The sequence below is a fragment of the Gigantopelta aegis genome, chromosome 6 (genome assembly GCF_016097555.1).
Source record: "Gigantopelta aegis isolate Gae_Host chromosome 6, Gae_host_genome, whole genome shotgun sequence".
Taxonomy (NCBI): Eukaryota; Metazoa; Mollusca; class Gastropoda; order Neomphalida; family Peltospiridae; genus Gigantopelta; species Gigantopelta aegis.
In genome coordinates this window covers 225,999-245,836 of record NC_054704.1, presented here as the reverse complement: position 1 = coordinate 245,836, position 19,838 = coordinate 225,999, and the positions used below count along the sequence as shown (strand labels likewise).

Here is a 19,838-nt window from a genome sequence, read left to right as displayed (position 1 = left end):
GTTCGTTATTCTATCCCGTGTGAATGAACGTAAAATATTGAAAAAATTGTAATGTCATCGTCCTATATACTGTTCGTCATTCTATCCCGTGTTTATGTTTTTAAAACAATTTTAATGCTATTTTTATTTCTTTTCCCCCCAAAAATATCTAAACCTCTTTTTTTTATATAATAGTTCCCAAAATAAAATCCTTTTAAGACACTTGATAATATTGAAAGAAATAAACTTATATATTGAAAAATATGTAGTAAATGACATTATATACTGTTCGTCATTCTATCCCGTGTTGATATGTTTCACATAATTATAATGCTATTTTTATTTCTTTCCCCCAAAAAATAAAATCTAAACCCCTTTTTTCAATATAATATTCCACAAAATAAAACCCTTTTAAGACACTTGATACTATTGAAAGAAATAAACTTATATATGGCAAAATATGTAGTGAATGACACTATATACTGTTCGTGATTCTATCCCGTGTTCATATGTTTAACATAATTTTAATGCTATTTTTATTTCTTTTCCCCCCAAAAATATCTAAACCCCTTTTTTTTATATAATAGTCCCCAAAATAAAACCCTTTTAAGACACTTGATAACATCGAAAGAAACAAAGTTATATATGGCAAAATATGTAGTGAATGACACTATATACTGTTCGTGATTCTATCCCGTGTTCATATGTTTAACATAAATTTAATGCTATTTTTATTTCTTTTCCCCCTAAAAATATCTAAACCCCCTTTTTTTTATATAATAGTCCCCAAAATAAAACCCTTTTAAGACACTTGATAACATCGAAAGAAAGAATGTTATATATGGCAAAATATGTAGTGAATGACACTATATACTGTTCGTGATTCTATCCTGTGTGAATGAAAGCAAATTACAATAAATTATTACTGTCGACGATCAAAAGCCTTAGTATAATAGATAAAAGCACAATACAGTTTGTCCTTGTCATTAAGACATTTGCTAATAATAGAATATAAAATAAAATAAAAATACAATCTGGCGTTGATTTTCCAGGTTGAAATCCAAATTGTTCGTCATGAAGTAAGTTCGTTTTCACAGACCATAATTCCAGACGTTCCTTTAGTATAACAGAATATATCTTTGCTATAACATTCACCAATACGATACCTCGATAGTTATTTACATCATTTATATTTCCCTTTTTTGGTACAGGTACAATTGTAAACTTCGACCATTCTGCAGGGTAAAAACCTGACGGAAATATGACATTGAATAAATCACATAAAATATTATTAAAAATATCATCATTAAACTTAAAGACTTCTGTCATAACACCGTCTAAACCTGGGCTAGTATCACATTTCAGACTTTTAACTGCATCCCTAACTTCTCCTAATGTAATATCTTTGTCTAGTTCTGACACATAAATATTTTCATCTATCACAAAATCTTCACTGGGAGCGTTATCAGTAGCATGAATAAAAACATTTCCAAAATATGTTCTAAAGTCTTCAATGCATATAGTTGAGGTTAACCTACTATTTTTATTAACATCCTTAATCATTTTCCAAAACTGCTTAGGATTGGTCTTCGCAAAATACGAGAGTTCACTCCCCTTGTTCTTTATATATATATTTTTAGCTGTTGTCTATTCACCTCGGATCTGTTTCTGTTATAAACATTTCTACTGTTATTGAAATACCGACGAGCATGTTTACAGTCATCATTAAACCAGTCGTTTTGTGGGGGGAGGTTTTCTCGTATTACTTTAATACTTGCCAGTTCGGCCAACAACGGGATATAACACAGAAAACAATGTGTCACTAAAGGATTTGCATAACATATTAATGTCACTCTGGTTAGGATGCTCAGCAGAGTTCAGAACGATATCATGTAGAACATTTCTATTCAAACACAAAGCATGTCGCACATTCTCTGCTTCTTCCCGACTCCACCGTAAGAAAGATTCAGGATCGTGATCACCACACGCCCTGGGCTGTGAATGACATCCATCTGACTGTAGCTTACAAGCCATCGCGAACAGAACAGGTGCGTGATATGAGAATTCTTTGTAATCCAGAATCTCAAAATTTGAAAGTATCGTAAAGAATGCTAAACCTCCTTGATACTAATTAGCGCCAAACTCCGCTTAGGGCGCGAATCCTCGCCATTGTGAAATTACCATAGTTACAGTTCATGGGCGTCGGAAGCCTTGCAGAGGGTTCTGACACCAAACCTGAAAATATAAATGCACCCCCCAATTGAAAATGAAATGAACATATACCCCCTCCTCCATTGCTGTTATCGTCCCACGTCTAAACAGTTGTAGTCTTACCTCCGGTGTCTATTGGGCAGTGCTGAATGTCGAAGTGTCCGCCGAGAGTTCGAGCCCAGGTGGTGCCCTGTATGATCTGTTCAGGGCAGTACGCAGTGGTGGTGTTTTCTGCAAGAAAACCGAGTCACACACAGCCTGGTTAGTGTAACCAGCAGATCGCTACACTGTAACCCTCAGGTCAAGAATACACAACTATACAGGTAGAAAAGTTAGTTTGTTGTGTACAACACATTGATTTATTAATCATCGGCTATAGGAAATGAAACATTCGGTAATTTTGACACATAGTGTTGGAGAGGAAAACCGCTACATGTTTCCATTAGTAGCAAGGGATCTTTTATATGCATCATCCCACAGAGTAGCCCATACAACGGCCTTTGATATACCAGTCGTGGTGCACTGGCTGGAACGAGAATATATAATATTATGCAGATACCGACACAATAATGGTTAACAAGAAATTTGAATGGTTGATATAAATAATAACGTTTGTAATAAAGTTACACTAGTTTGTGAATGAGGCCCCAGAAATCTATAAACCTGTAACCCATTTGTAATAACGTTACAACAGAGTGAAACAAGAGTCTTTGACGTTCAAAGTGTGTGTGTGTGTGTGGGGGGGGGGGGGGGGGGGTCGTGTAAAAATAAACTAAATATCGTCTCTATAACTGTTACTTCACAAAGGTACGTGCGTTTATAAAAATAAGAAAAATGCATTTCATGGTATTAGTAACACCAGAATGACCAGACACATATATGGAATATTCGACTATATGGGAATGGATTATCTAAGCATTAAAATCAAAGCAATGTTTAATAGTAAAACCCTCGCAGTAGCGTTTAAAAAGTAGGGTCTGTCTCTTCAACATCTCTATTATAAACACTGTTACAATAATAATCAGCACAAATACGAGAAATATATATACCGTCAGCTACGAAGACGTACGCCGTTTTCCTGGATGAGCCTGCCGTGTTGGTGATCACGCACGTGTAGCTCGTGCTGCGCGTGGCGGTCTTGATGAGCAGACGTTCCCCTGTCGGCTGCACCTTCTCAACGACCTCGTGGTGCGCGGCCGACAGCGGCACACCGTCCTTGAGCCAGTTGTAGTCGAACGTGCCCTGCGTGTCGTCTGATGACAGGCAGCGGAAGCTGAGGGACTCGCCCTTCACCACGCTCTGGCTGAGAGGGCGCAGGTCCAGCAGCGGGTACGTGACCACGTCAATGACCACGGAGTCCGTCTGAGATCGGTTAAAGTCGGTGATCTCGCACGTGAATTTACCTGACAAACAGAGACAAGTTGTCTTCAAGTAATGACCATCTTTTTAACAGCTAATCATACACTGAAAAAGCGACGGCATATAACCGTAAATAACATGTGTTGAGTGCGTCGTTAAATAAACCATTTCCTACTGAAAAAGCGAACATTTGCATCAAGCTGAACTGACTGTTACTGGGGAGTCCCCAACAAGCATCAATATATGCTTGGCTTCGTTTACAGGTTGGACGCGAGGACATACCTGAACCGTATATAACCGGCCTCGGTGGCGTCGTGGTTAGGCCATCGGTCAACAGGCTGGTAGATACTGGGTTCCGATCCCAGTCGAGGCATGGGATTTTTAATCCAGATACCGACTCCAAACCCCGAGTGAGTGCTCCGCAAGGCTCAGTGGGTAGGTGTAAACCACCGACCAGTGATCCATAACTGGTTCAACAAAGGCCATGGTTTGTGCTATCCTGCCTGTGGGAAGCCAAATAAAAGATCCCTTGCTGCTAATCGGAAAACGTAGCCCATGAAGTGGCGACAGCGGGTTTCCTCTTAAAATCTGTGTGGTCCTTAACCATATGTCTGACGCCATATAACCGTAAGTAAAATGTGTTGAGTGCGTCGTTAAATAAAACATTTTTTGTTTTTGTTTTTGTTTAACCGTATATGGATCTGTGAATATAAACAGATCACTGGAGAGGGACTGCAAGCAGTTCTTCCTTAAGTTATCATTTTAACTAGTTCCTGGTAGCTCGGATGATACCGAGATATCTGAACTGATTGCCCTGTCTAATAGTCCCAGACCGAAATGGAAATATTGCGGTTTCACCAATCAGTTTATCATCAACGATGTATATATGTTCATGATATCTCTGAAATGGCTTTGTCTCTGTGTTAAATTATTATCTTTTCCTTAATAAATAATAAAATTAAGCTATTGCCTAATACAGCAGTGCAGTCTGTTCCATACTGTCGGGTTTTCGACGTCTAAATCTGAACCAAGTCATGTCTCTGCAAAAAGAGGTCGTTACAACAAATTCATGATAGCATGCACGCATGAATCACTGAAAACATGGACGATAACTGCTAAAGTATTTCCTACTTACTCCCTAGCGAAGCTAACATATTTAAAAGCGAATCTATGTACAAGCCTTGCCATAAAGAATTCGTGAATAAACCATTAACGCATTTAAAATCGCAGTTATGTTCAAGGCAGAGTCTCAATGAAGTTGTTAAAGGTTGTCATTTCTCTGGTGAGTCGTTTGCCAATACAGAAAATCAGCTCTCTGTGTATACTGATGGTGTGAGAGTGGGACGTCGGAGAATGCATTAAGTGAGTAGTACGAGGTTAGTGTTATTGTAATGCAATACAGAAAATCAGCTCTCTGTGTATACTGATGGTGTGAGAGTGGGACGTCGGAGAATGCATTAAGTGAGTAGTACGAGGTTAGTGTTATTGTAATGCAATACAGAAAATCAGCTCTCTGAGTATACTGATGGTGTGAGAGTGGGACGTCGGAGAATGCATTGAGTGAGTAGTACGAGGTTAGTGTTATTGTAATGCAATACAAAAAATCAGCTCTCTGTGTATACTGATGGTGTGAGAGTGGGACGTCGGAGAATGCATTGAGTGAGTAGTACGAGGTTAGTGTTATTGTAATGCAATACAAAAAATCAGCTCTCTGTGTATACTGATGGTGTGAGAGTGGGAGTGGCAGTTCTTCTATGTCACATACGACGCTATTCAGTTTGGCTATGGTTTTATGTTACCTACGACAATACGTTTAGTTTGGATAAGGTTCTATGTCATGCGACAACGTTATTCAGTTTGGAGAAGGTTATATGTCACCTACAAAAGTCTAGGGAAGGTCCTGTGTCACACACGACAGCGCTATTCAGTTTGGAGGAGGTCCTATGTCACACACGACAACGATGTTCAGTTTGGAGGAGGTCCTATGTCACACACGACAACGCTATTCAGTTTGGAGGAGGTCCTATGTCACACACAACAGCGCTATTCAGTTTGGAGGAGGTCCTATGTCACACACGACAGCGCTATTCAGTTTGGAGGAGGTCCTATGTCACACACGACAGCGCTATTCAGTTTGGAGGAGGTCCTATGTCACACACGACAGCGCTATTCAGTTTGGAGGAGGTCCTATGTCACACACGACAACGCTGTTCAGTTTGGAGGAGGTCCTATGTCACACACGACAACGCTGTTCAGTTTGGAGGAGGTCCTATGTCACACACGACAACGCTATTCAGTTTGGAGGAGGTCCTATGTCACACACAACAGCGCTATTCAGTTTGGAGGAGGTCCTATGTCACACACGACAGCGCTATTCAGTTTGGAGGAGGTCCTATGTCACACACGACAGCGCTATTCAGTTTGGAGGAGGTCCTATGTCACACACGACAGCGCTGTTCAGTTTGGAGGAGGTCCTATGTCACACACGACAACGCTGTTCAGTTTGGAGGAGGTCCTATGTCACACACGACAACGCTGTTCAGTTTGGAGGAGGTCCTATGTCACACACGACAACGCTGTTCAGTTTGGAGGAGGTCCTATGTAACACACGACAACGCTATTCAGTTTGGAGGAGGTCCTATGTCACACACGACAGCGCTATTCAGTTTGGAGGAGGTCCTATGTCACACACGACAACGATTTTCAGTTTGGAGGAGGTCCTATGTCACACACGACAGCGCTATTCTTGTAAAGATGGACTTTGAAAAGACAGTTACCCTTGTCGTAGAAGGTGACCCCGTCAATGTTGAGCACGTTGGTTTGCTTGCCGTCGATCGTCGTTGGGATGTGGATCTGCCAGGCGTTGCGGTTACTCAGCGACGTGTCCAGCAGCGAGCCGTCCTTGTACCAGCGGAACACCATTGCCTGAGAACCCTTCGCCGCACAGTTGATGGTCAGCAGAGCGCCCTCTAGCGCCGGCTGCTGGTCAAACGTGTCCACGTACAACAGCTTGGCATCTGGTCAAGGCCAAAGACAGGTGACTGACAGGTAACTGACAGATTTACACATGAATACACAAAACACAAGAAAGGTCACTGACATATTTACCGATGAACACAAAACACAACACAGCTTACTGACAAATACACCAATTGAACTTACAACACAACAGCATCTAGTTTAGTAACCCATTTATTTCCAGAGGAAAAAAAAAATCAAATTATCCATATGAAATAAATATTGTATCTCTTACTTTTTCCTCCACAAAATTAAACCATTTCAATTTTGTAGATATTCATATTCAGGTTCTAGAGGTGGACTGAATTTCGTCAAATGTCCACACATCCTTTACTTTACATACAACTGTTGCGTCGAGTGGTTATGTCCTAAGTTGAAAAATATGCTACAGAGAAAACGTGCGGATATATCTGTAAGTTGTTATGTATAGTACAGAGAACGCTAGTGGCTATATTTGTAAGCTGGTATGTATGGTACGGAGAACGCCACTGGTTATGTGTTGATATATGTGATACAGAGGACGCGATTGGTTGTATATGTAAGTTGATATGTATATTACAAAGGACTCGAGTATTACGAGTTGTTATGTATAGTACAGAGAAGGCGAGTATTACGAGTTGTTATGTATAGTACAGAGAACGCGAGTATTATGAGTTGTTATGTATAGTACAGAGAAGGCGAGTATTATGAGTTGTTATGTATAGTACAGAGAATGCGAGTATTATGAGTGGTTATGAGTTGTTATGTATAGTACAGAGAAGGCGAGTATTACGAGTTGTTATGAGTTGTTATGTATAGAACAGAGAAGGCGAGCATTACGAGTTGTTATGTATCGTACAGAGAAGGCGAGTATTACGAGTTGTTATGTATAGTACAGAGAAGGCGAGTGTTACGAGTTGTTATGTATAGTACAGAGAAGGCGAGTGTTACGAGTTGTTATGTATAGTACAGAGAAGGCGAGTGTTACGAGTTATTATGTATAGTAGAGAAGGCGAGTATTACGAGTTGTTATGTATAGTCAGAGAAGGCGAGTGTTATGAGTTGATATGTATAGTACAGAGAAGGCGAGTGTTATAAGTTGATATCTATAGTAGAGAGAAGGCGAGTGTTATGAGTTGATATGTATAGTACAGAGAACGCGAGTGTTACGAGTTGTTATGTATAGTAGAGAAGGCGAGTGTTATGAGTTGATATATATAGTACAGAGAAGGCGAGTGTTACGAGTTGATATGTATAGTACAGAGAAGACGAGTGTTATGAGTTGATATGTATAGTAGAGAAGGCGAGTATCATGAGTTGTTATGTATAGTACAGAGAAGGCGAGTATTACGAGTTGTTATGTATAGTACAGAGAAGGCGAGTGTTATGAGTTGATATGTATAGTAGAGAAGGCGAGTATTACGAGTTGTTATGTATAGTACAGAGAAGACGAGTGTTATGAGTTGATATGTATAGTAGAGAAGGCGAGTATCACTAGTTGTTATGTATAGTACAGAGAATGCGAGTGTTATGAGTTATGTATAGTACAGAGAAGGCGAGTGTTATCGGTTTGTATCTATAGTACAGAGAAGGCGAGTGTTATCAGTTGATATATATAATACACAGAACGCGAGTGGTATAAGTGGCTATGTATTGTACAGAGAAGGGGAGTCGCCGTACGTTGTACGGCCGCCTCACCTGGGTAGAAAGAGACCTCGGTCTGGTTCAGGTAGATGTAGATACCGAAGAAGTTGGCGAGGTCGTGCTGCAGTAGCGTGGATGCGTGGAAGACAAGGTCGTGCAGCTGTCTGCGCAGTTTGTCCAGCTCGCTGTCGTCCATCAAGAGGTGGAAACACAACATCCGTCTGTCGTTTATCAGCCTGCAACATCTTCACATTATCTATCTATCTATCTATCTATCTATCTCCATCTATCTATCTCCATCTATCTGTCTGTCTATCTTTACACACTCTCTCTCTCTCTCTCTCTCTCTCTCTCTCTCTCTCTCTCTCTCTCTCTCTCTCTCTCTCTCTCTCTCTCTCTCTCTATATATATATATATATATATATATATAACAACATGACATCAACATGACTGCTAACTCATGACGTCGATCATCTTGGCAAGCCAATGGTGTTATTTTGTACGTACGTATGGAATCAGTATGGAATGGAACCCTTGGCTTACACAGATGGACTTCAAGATGACTGACATGCACAGCTGTATCCGTGTTTGAACCACAGGCGCTGGTATCAGGTTAGCCACGAAGGAGAATTAGATCATAACTGAAATGACGTACCTTATTCCATCAAAGTTAGCATCTGTGACGGTAGTAAAATTGGCTCTGATGAAATGTCTTATAAACTGAAAGACGAAACAGCAAATCAGTCTCAGAAATGTGCTTTGCCAAGGCAGTTTACATAATTCCATGTCTAGACGTACTAATTGTGTTTTAACAAAAGAAGAAAGAAAATCAGTTGATGATTGTTTGTAAAATATCCATCCAATATTAGACAGTATGTAGAGACTATACCTATATAAACTGAAATATAACGTATTGGGTAGTCCTGGACGGAGGACCCAAGACAGGCGTGCACTACAACAGCTTGTTCTAAATGTGCACGTAAAGTCCTATGACCTGACCTGACCTGTATTGGGTAATATTGCAATAAAACAGAAAGAATATCAAGTGAGGATGTTGTAATATTGTGGTTTACAAAAACAACGTGTATCGTATTCTGCAGACAAATGAACTTGATTATGTCAGTATAGTATGCGATTAATAATTTATAAACGAAGTCCAATAGGACATAACATTACTGTAATATGTGGGCAAATGGATCAACATTGTAATTATGAATCTCGTCCGTCTACTGACGTGAACAGTTCCAAATGAAGCCTCTGCTCCCGTTGTTCAGTTCGCTGTAGAAGAGAGTGTTGGCTCACCTTGGAGGTGATGAAGCGAACTGGTCCTGGATTCTTGTCCGGGTTTTCGAGCATCTGAGAGGACGAGTCGTTGTGAAGTCTCATTAAGAAGTCCACGCGGTATGTCGCTGTGGGCAAACAACAAAACCATTACCATATATCAACTCTTATAGATCTGTGCAACAACAAAACTAATACCATATATCAACTTTTATAGATCAGTGTAAACAACAAAACCATTATCATATATCAACTCTTATAGATCTGTGTAAACAACAAAACCATTACCATATATCAACTCTTATAAATATGTGTAAACAGCAAATCCATTACCATATATCAACTCTTATAGATCTGTGTAAACAACAACACAGTTACCATATATTAACTCTTATAGATCTGTGTAAACAACAAAACCATTATCATATATCAACTCTTATAGATCTGTGCAACAACAAATCTATTACCATATATCAACTTTTATAGATCTGTGTAAACAACAACACAGTTACCATATATCAGCTCTTATAGATCTGTGTAAACAACAAAACCATTATCATATATCAACTCTTATAGATCTGTGTAAACAACAAAACCATTACCATATATCAACTCTTATAAATATGTGTAAACAACAAATCCATTACCATATATCAACTCTTATAGATCTGTGTAAACAACAACACAGTTACCATATATTAACTCTTATAGATCTGTGTAAACAACAAAAACATTACCATATATCAACTGTTATAGATATGTGTAAACAACAACACAGTTACCATATATCAACTCTTATAGATCTGTGTAAACAACAAAACTATTACCATATATCAACTCTTATAGATCTGTGTAAACAACAAAACCATTACCATATATCAACTCTTATAGATCTGTGTAAACAACAAAACCATTACCATATATCAACTCTTATAGATCTGTGTAAACAACAAAACCATTACCATATATCAACTCTTATAGATCAGTGTAAACAACAACACAGTTACCATATATCAACTGTTATAGATCTGTGTAAACAACAACACAGTTACCATATATCAACTCTTGTCTGTGTAAACAACACAGTTACCGTATCTCAACTCTTATCTGTTTAAACAACACAGTTGCCGTATTTCAACATTTATAGTCCGTTTGCGTCAAAAGAGAACTGGTGAATTACATGTAGCTTGTAAATCTATTATGAATAATATTAAAAATTGTATAAAAGTATATTATTAAGTTTTGTAACAATTCCAGTACACAGCTTTACCAACAAATTGTATGCAAATGAATCGTTTCTTAAAAACTATCTTGAAATTGTATAGACTGAATTTAATTTTTAACAAAAGGATGAAGACAAAATGTTGAAACAGACAAAGTTGGCGGTTTTACCTCAATTGTTATTACATCGACAATGCAGTGCACATAGACTATCGGCTTTTTTCCAATGAAGGGACCAATTCATGATTCAGTATGTTATGCTATCCTACAATGAAATATTGTGGCCCAGCACATCACTGTTTGGTTTGTGTTGATGCATGTGTGTCACACCTCACTGTGTGGAGTATTTCAGGTCTCTCATTTCAATAAAAAAAATGCACACTGAGTCAAATTAGGGTACCTTTTGTCGTTATAGATGTCCATTACATCTGGTCATGAACAGTAGATTTGCAGCTGATAAATGGAACCCTATTAATAATTATCTCAAACATTATAAAACTGTATAATTTTTAAATATGGGAAATGTTATTTGTTTTGTTTCAAACATTTTATAGTTATATTAGAAGTTGAATGATTTTGTACTATAATATGTATGTACATTATGATTTTATGTCAAATATTACTGACTTTACTATATCAGATTCTTTGCCTGTCTAAGTTTAATGTAAATTAGTATATTGTGCCTTAAAATAACACTATTACAAATAGTTGTAAATGGAACTATATTGTTAAGATATCTCAACTGGCAGTTTTATTTTATCTCATGCATTCATATTTATTCAGGACTAGTCATGTGATGCATAAAACATAAATGGTTCTTTAACAGTCATTTAAATCTCAGATAAAATAATATTAAGTTTACAATTGTTCATGAATCGGGCATCCTTGCAAATAAATACCACAATATTAGTTTGATGAAATGCATTTATGTCTTGTTATATATAAGATTATAGTGTCCGTAACCTTAACATGAAAAAGAAAGAAGCTACTGTCATAAGCATAAACTTGGAACTGTAATTCCCATTTATGTCTTGTTATATATAAGATTTTAGTGTCCGTAACCTTAACATGAAAAAGAAAGAAGCTACTGTCATAAGCATAAACTTGGAACTGTAATTCCCATTTATGTCTTGTTATATATAAGATTTTAGTGTCCGTAACCTTAACATGAAAAAGAAAGAAGCTACTGTCATAAGCATAAACTTGGAACTGTAATTCCCATTTATGTCTTGTTATATATAAGATTTTAGTGTCCGTAACCTTAACATGAAAAAGAAAGAAGCTACTGTCATAAGCATAAACTTGGAACTGTAATTCCCATTTATGTCTTGTTATATATAAGATTTTAGTGTCCGTAACCTTAACATGAAAAAGAAAGAAGCTATTGTCATAAGCATAAACTTGGAACTGTAATTCCCATTTATGTCTTGTTATATATAAGATTTTAGTGTCCGTAACCTTAACATGAAAAAGAAAGAAGCTACTGTCATAAGCATAAACTTGGAACTGTAATTCCCATTTATGTCTTGTTATATATAAGATTTTAGTGTCCGTAACCTTAACATGAAATTTCTGTTAAACAACTACTTTAATTACACTGATATGGTAGGGGTTTAAATCTTAATGATATGCTCTAAAACTGAACGCTATGCACATTGACAGTTCATCAATTCCCTTTTGTCGCAAACCGACTATACGTATGTATGCGTGTATGCGTGTGCATAGATTAATTGAGTTTAATTTTATTCGATATGCCTTAAACATAATAAACCCCAAACCGTCTAGACATGGAATTATTATCTCGCTAATAATCTTGTCGTGTAAACCGCTTTGGGTATTTTATGTTTAAGGCATATCGAATAAAATTAAACTCAATTATGTATGCGTGTGCCACAGTGTGTGTGTGTGTGTGTGTGTGTGTGTGTGTGTGTGTGTGTTGGTTTATGCGTGTGCCTGTGTGCATACGTATATACTGAAGTGTTTAATATGTGTTACAAACTGACACTGTATGATATAAACACTTGTAATCAGTTTAATACAAACAGACACTGTATGATATAAACACTTGTAATCAGTTTAATATGCTTATTACAAACTGACACTGTATGATGTAAACACTTGTAATCAGTTTAATATGTGTATTACAAACTGACACTGTATGATATAAACACTTGTAATCCGTTTATAACAAATTGACACTGTATGACATAAACACTTGTAATCAGTTTATTACAAACTGACACTGTATGATATAAACACGTGTAATCAGTTTATTACAAACTGACACTGTATGATACAAAGACGTGTAATCAGTTACGCCGGTCGTTCTGTAAAGATTCCCCTTTCGTCTTCTGGTAAATTAAATGATCTGATTGTAATGTTTGATTAGTATATAATTACAGGTATTATGTTTACACTGCAAAGCAAAAATAAATAAATAATATGTAGGCTACAAACACGTGTAACCAGTTTATTACAAACTGATACTGTATCATGTAAACACGTGTAATCAGTTTATTACAAACTGACACTGTATGCTACAAACACGGGTAATCAGTTTATTACAAACTGACACTGTATGCTACAAACACGTGTAATCAGTTTATTACAAACTGACACTGTATCATATAAACACGTGTAATCTGTTTATTACAAACTGACACTGTATCATATAAACACATGTAATCAGTTTATTACAAACTGACACTGTATGACATAAATACTTGTAATCAGTTTATTACAAACTGACACTGTATCATATAAACAGTTGTAATCAGTTTAATATGTGTATTACAAACTGACACTCTATGATACAAACACTTGTAATCAGTTTATTACAAACTGACACTGTATTATATAAACACGTGTAATCAGTTTATTACAAACTGACACTGTATCATATAAACAAGTGTAATCAGTTTATTACAAACTGACACTGTATGCTACAAACACGTGTAATCAATTTATTACAAACTGACACTGTATCATATAAACACGTGTAATCAGTTTATTACAAACTGACACTGTATGATATAAACACTTGTAATCAGTTTATTACAAACTGACACTGTATGATATAAACACGTGTGATCAGTTTATTACAAACTGACACTGTATGATACAAAGACGTTTAATCAGTTACGCCGGTCGTTCAGTAGAGATTCCCCTTTCGTCTTCTGGTAAATTAAATGATCTGATTGTAATGTTTGATTAGTATATAATTACAGGTATTATGTTTACATTGCAAACAAAAATAAATAAATAATATGTATGCTACAAACACGTGTAATCGGTTTATTACAAACTGACACTGTATCATATAAACACGTGTAATCAGTTTATTACAAACTGACACTGTATCATATAAACACGTGTAATCAGTTTATTACAAACTGACACTGTATCATATAAACATTTGTAATCAGTTTATTACAAACTGACACTGTATCATATAAACACGTGTAATCAGTTTATTACAAACTGACACTGTGTCATATAAACACGTGTAATTAGTTTATTACAAACTGACACTGTATCATATAAAGACGTGTAATCAGTTACGCCGGTCATTCTGTAAAGATTCCCCTTTCGTCTTCTGGTAAATTAAATGATCTGATTGTAATGTTTGATTAGTATATAATTACAGGTATTATGTTTACATTGCAAAGCAAAAATAAATAAATAATATGTATGCTACAAACACGTGTAATCAGTTTATTACAAACTGACACTGTATCATAGAAACACGTGTAATCAGTTTATTACAAACTGACACTGTATCATATAAACACGTGTAATCAGTTTATTACAAACTGACACTGTATGCTACCAACACGTGTTATCAGTTTATTACAAACTGACACTGTATGGTACAAACACGTGTAATCAGTTTATTACAACTGACACTGTATGCTATAAACACGTGTAATCAGTTTATTACAAACTGACACTGTATGCTACAAACACGTGTAATCAGTTTATTACAAACTGACACTGTATCATATAAACACGTGTAATCAGTTTATTACAAACTGACACTGTATGACATAAATACTTGTAATCAGTTTATTACAAACTGACACTGTATGATATAAACACTTGTAATCAGTTTAATATGTTTATTACAAACTGACACTGTATAACACAAACACTTGTAATCAGTTTATTACAAACTGACACTGTATCATATAAACACGTGTAATCAGTTATTACAAACTGACACTGTATGATATAAACACTTGTAATCAGTTTATTACAAACTGACACTGTATGATATAAGCACGTGTAATCAGTTTATTACAAACTGACACTGTATGATGTAAAGACGTGTAATCAGTTTAATACAAACAGACACTGTATGATATAAACACTTGTAATCAGTTTAATATGCTTATTACAAACTGACACTGTATGATGTAAACACTTGTAATCAGTTTAATATGTGTATTACAAACTGACACTGTATGATATAAACACTTGTAATCCGTTTATAACAAATTGACACTGTATGACATAAACACTTGTAATCAGTTTATTACAAACTGACACTGTATGATATAAACACGTGTAATCAGTTTATTACAAACTGACACTGTATGATACAAAGACGTGTAATCAGTTACGCCGGTCGTTCTGTAAAGATTCCCCTTTCGTCTTCTGGTAAATTAAATGATCTGATTGTAATGTTTGATTAGTATATAATTACAGGTATTATGTTTACACTGCAAAGCAAAAATAAATAAATAATATGTATGCTACAAACACGTGTAACCAGTTTATTACAAACTGATACTGTATCATGTAAACACGTGTAATCAGTTTATTACAAACTGACACTGTATGCTACAAACACGGGTAATCAGTTTATTACAAACTGACACTGTATGCTACAAACACGTGTAATCAGTTTATTACAAACTGACACTGTATCATATAAACACGTGTAATCTGTTTATTACAAACTGACACTGTATCATATAAACACATGTAATCAGTTTATTACAAACTGACACTGTATGACATAAATACTTGTAATCAGTTTATTACAAACTGACACTGTATCATATAAACAGTTGTAATCAGTTTAATATGTGTATTACAAACTGACACTCTATGATACAAACACTTGTAATCAGTTTATTACAAACTGACACTGTATTATATAAACACGTGTAATCAGTTTATTACAAACTGACACTGTATCATATAAACAAGTGTAATCAGTTTATTACAAACTGACACTGTATGCTACAAACACGTGTAATCAATTTATTACATACTGACACTGTATGATATAAACACGTGTGATCAGTTTATTACAAACTGACACTGTATGATACAAAGACGTTTAATCAGTTACGCCGGTCGTTCAGTAGAGATTCCCCTTTCGTCTTCTGGTAAATTAAATGATCTGATTGTAATGTTTGATTAGTATATAATTACAGGTATTATGTTTACATTGCAAACAAAAATAAATAAATAATATGTATGCTACAAACACGTGTAATCGGTTTATTACAAACTGACACTGTATCATATAAACACGTGTAATCAGTTTATTACAAACTGACACTGTATCATATAAACACGTGTAATCAGTTTATTACAAACTGACACTGTATCATATAAACATTTGTAATCAGTTTATTACAAACTGACACTGTATCATATAAACACGTGTAATCAGTTTATTACAAACTGACACTGTGTCATATAAACACGTGTAATTAGCTTATTACAAACTGACACTGTATCATATAAAGACGTGTAATCAGTTACGCCGGTCATTCTGTAAAGATTCACCTTTCGTCTTCTGGTAAATTAAATGATCTGATTGTAATGTTTGATTAGTATATAATTACAGGTATTATGTTTACATTGCAAAGCAAAAATAAATAAATAATATGTATGCTACAAACACGTGTAATCAGTTTATTACAAACTGACACTGTATCATAGAAACACGTGTAATCAGTTTATTACAAACTGACACTGTATCATATAAACACGTGTAATCAGTTTATTACAAACTGTCACTGTATGCTACCAACACGTGTTATCAGTTTATTACAAACTGACACTGTATGATATAAACACGTGTAATCAGTTTATTACAAACTGACACTGTATGATACAAAGACGTGTAATCAGTTACGCCGGTCGTTCTGTAAAGATTCCCCTTTCGTCTTCTGGTAAATTAAATGATCTGATTGTAATGTTTGATTAGTATATAATTACAGGTATTATGTTTACACTGCAAAGCAAAAATAAATAAATAATATGTATGCTACAAACACGTGTAACCAGTTTATTACAAACTGATACTGTATCATGTAAACACGTGTAATCAGTTTATTACAAACTGACACTGTATGCTACAAACACGGGTAATCAGTTTATTACAAACTGACACTGTATGCTACAAACACGTGTAATCAGTTTATTACAAACTGACACTGTATCATATAAACACGTGTAATCTGTTTATTACAAACTGACACTGTATCATATAAACACATGTAATCAGTTTATTACAAACTGACACTGTATGACATAAATACTTGTAATCAGTTTATTACAAACTGACACTGTATCATATAAACAGTTGTAATCAGTTTAATATGTGTATTACAAACTGACACTCTATGATACAAACACTTGTAATCAGTTTATTACAAACTGACACTGTATTATATAAACACGTGTAATCAGTTTATTACAAACTGACACTGTATCATATAAACAAGTGTAATCAGTTTATTACAAACTGACACTGTATGCTACAAACACGTGTAATCAATTTATTACAAACTGACACTGTATCATATAAACACGTGTAATCAGTTTATTACAAACTGACACTGTATGATATAAACACTTGTAATCAGTTTATTACAAACTGACACTGTATGATATAAACACGTGTGATCAGTTTATTACAAACTGACACTGTATGATACAAAGACGTTTAATCAGTTACGCCGGTCGTTCAGTAGAGATTCCCCTTTCGTCTTCTGGTAAATTAAATGATCTGATTGTAATGTTTGATTAGTATATAATTACAGGTATTATGTTTACATTGCAAACAAAAATAAATAAATAATATGTATGCTACAAACACGTGTAATCGGTTTATTACAAACTGACACTGTATCATATAAACACGTGTAATCAGTTTATTACAAACTGACACTGTATCATATAAACACGTGTAATCAGTTTATTACAAACTGACACTGTATCATATAAACATTTGTAATCAGTTTATTACAAACTGACACTGTATCATATAAACACGTGTAATCAGTTTATTACAAACTGACACTGTGTCATATAAACACGTGTAATTAGTTTATTACAAACTGACACTGTATCATATAAAGACGTGTAATCAGTTACGCCGGTCATTCTGTAAAGATTCCCCTTTCGTCTTCTGGTAAATTAAATGATCTGATTGTAATGTTTGATTAGTATATAATTACAGGTATTATGTTTACATTGCAAAGCAAAAATAAATAAATAATATGTATGCTACAAACACGTGTAATCAGTTTATTACAAACTGACACTGTATCATAGAAACACGTGTAATCAGTTTATTACAAACTGACACTGTATCATATAAACACGTGTAATCAGTTTATTACAAACTGACACTGTATGCTACCAACACGTGTTATCAGTTTATTACAAACTGACACTGTATGGTACAAACACGTGTAATCAGTTTATTACAACTGACACTGTATGCTATAAACACGTGTAATCAGTTTATTACAAACTGACACTGTATGCTACAAACACGTGTAATCAGTTTATTACAAACTGACACTGTATCATATAAACACGTGTAATCAGTTTATTACAAACTGACACTGTATGACATAAATACTTGTAATCAGTTTATTACAAACTGACACTGTATGATATAAACACTTGTAATCAGTTTAATATGTTTATTACAAACTGACACTGTATAACACAAACACTTGTAATCAGTTTATTACAAACTGACACTGTATCATATAAACACGTGTAATCAGTTATTACAAACTGACACTGTATGATATAAACACTTGTAATCAGTTTATTACAAACTGACACTGTATGATATAAGCACGTGTAATCAGTTTATTACAAACTGACACTGTATGATGTAAAGACGTGTAATCAGTTTAATACAAACAGACACTGTATGATATAAACACTTGTAATCAGTTTAATATGCTTATTACAAACTGACACTGTATGATGTAAACACTTGTAATCAGTTTAATATGTGTATTACAAACTGACACTGTATGATATAAACACTTGTAATCCGTTTATAACAAATTGACACTGTATGACATAAACACTTGTAATCAGTTTATTACAAACTGACACTGTATGATATAAACACGTGTAATCAGTTTATTACAAACTGACACTGTATGATACAAAGACGTGTAATCAGTTACGCCGGTCGTTCTGTAAAGATTCCCCTTTCGTCTTCTGGTAAATTAAATGATCTGATTGTAATGTTTGATTAGTATATAATTACAGGTATTATGTTTACACTGCAAAGCAAAAATAAATAAATAATATGTATGCTACAAACACGTGTAACCAGTTTATTACAAACTGATACTGTATCATGTAAACACGTGTAATCAGTTTATTACAAACTGACACTGTATGCTACAAACACGGGTAATCAGTTTATTACAAACTGACACTGTATGCTACAAACACGTGTAATCAGTTTATTACAAACTGACACTGTATCATATAAACACGTGTAATCTGTTTATTACAAACTGACACTGTATCATATAAACACATGTAATCAGTTTATTACAAACTGACACTGTATGACATAAATACTTGTAATCAGTTTATTACAAACTGACACTGTATCATATAAACAGTTGTAATCAGTTTAATATGTGTATTACAAACTGACACTCTATGATACAAACACTTGTAATCAGTTTATTACAAACTGACACTGTATTATATAAACACGTGTAATCAGTTTATTACAAACTGACACTGTATCATATAAACAAGTGTAATCAGTTTATTACAAACTGACACTGTATGCTACAAACACGTGTAATCAATTTATTACATACTGACACTGTATGATATAAACACGTGTGATC

At 35.0% G+C, this 19,838-nt stretch overlaps 1 protein-coding gene across 1 annotated transcript in view; it reads right to left on the bottom strand.

The window, feature by feature from the left end:
- The window catches only part of LOC121376360, a 51,498-nt gene that overhangs the window by 15,611 nt on the left and 16,049 nt on the right, over positions 1 to 19,838 (bottom strand). The window contains exons 4-9 of the mRNA XM_041504209.1: positions 9,493 to 9,599; positions 8,846 to 8,910; positions 8,245 to 8,426; positions 6,327 to 6,566; positions 3,240 to 3,593; positions 2,314 to 2,421 (exon numbers count right to left, since the gene is read on the bottom strand). Coding sequence (XP_041360143.1) covers positions 2,314 to 2,421; positions 3,240 to 3,593; positions 6,327 to 6,566; positions 8,245 to 8,426; positions 8,846 to 8,910; positions 9,493 to 9,599 — 1,056 coding nt within the window. The remainder of the gene's footprint in view (positions 1 to 2,313; positions 2,422 to 3,239; positions 3,594 to 6,326; positions 6,567 to 8,244; positions 8,427 to 8,845; positions 8,911 to 9,492; positions 9,600 to 19,838) is intronic.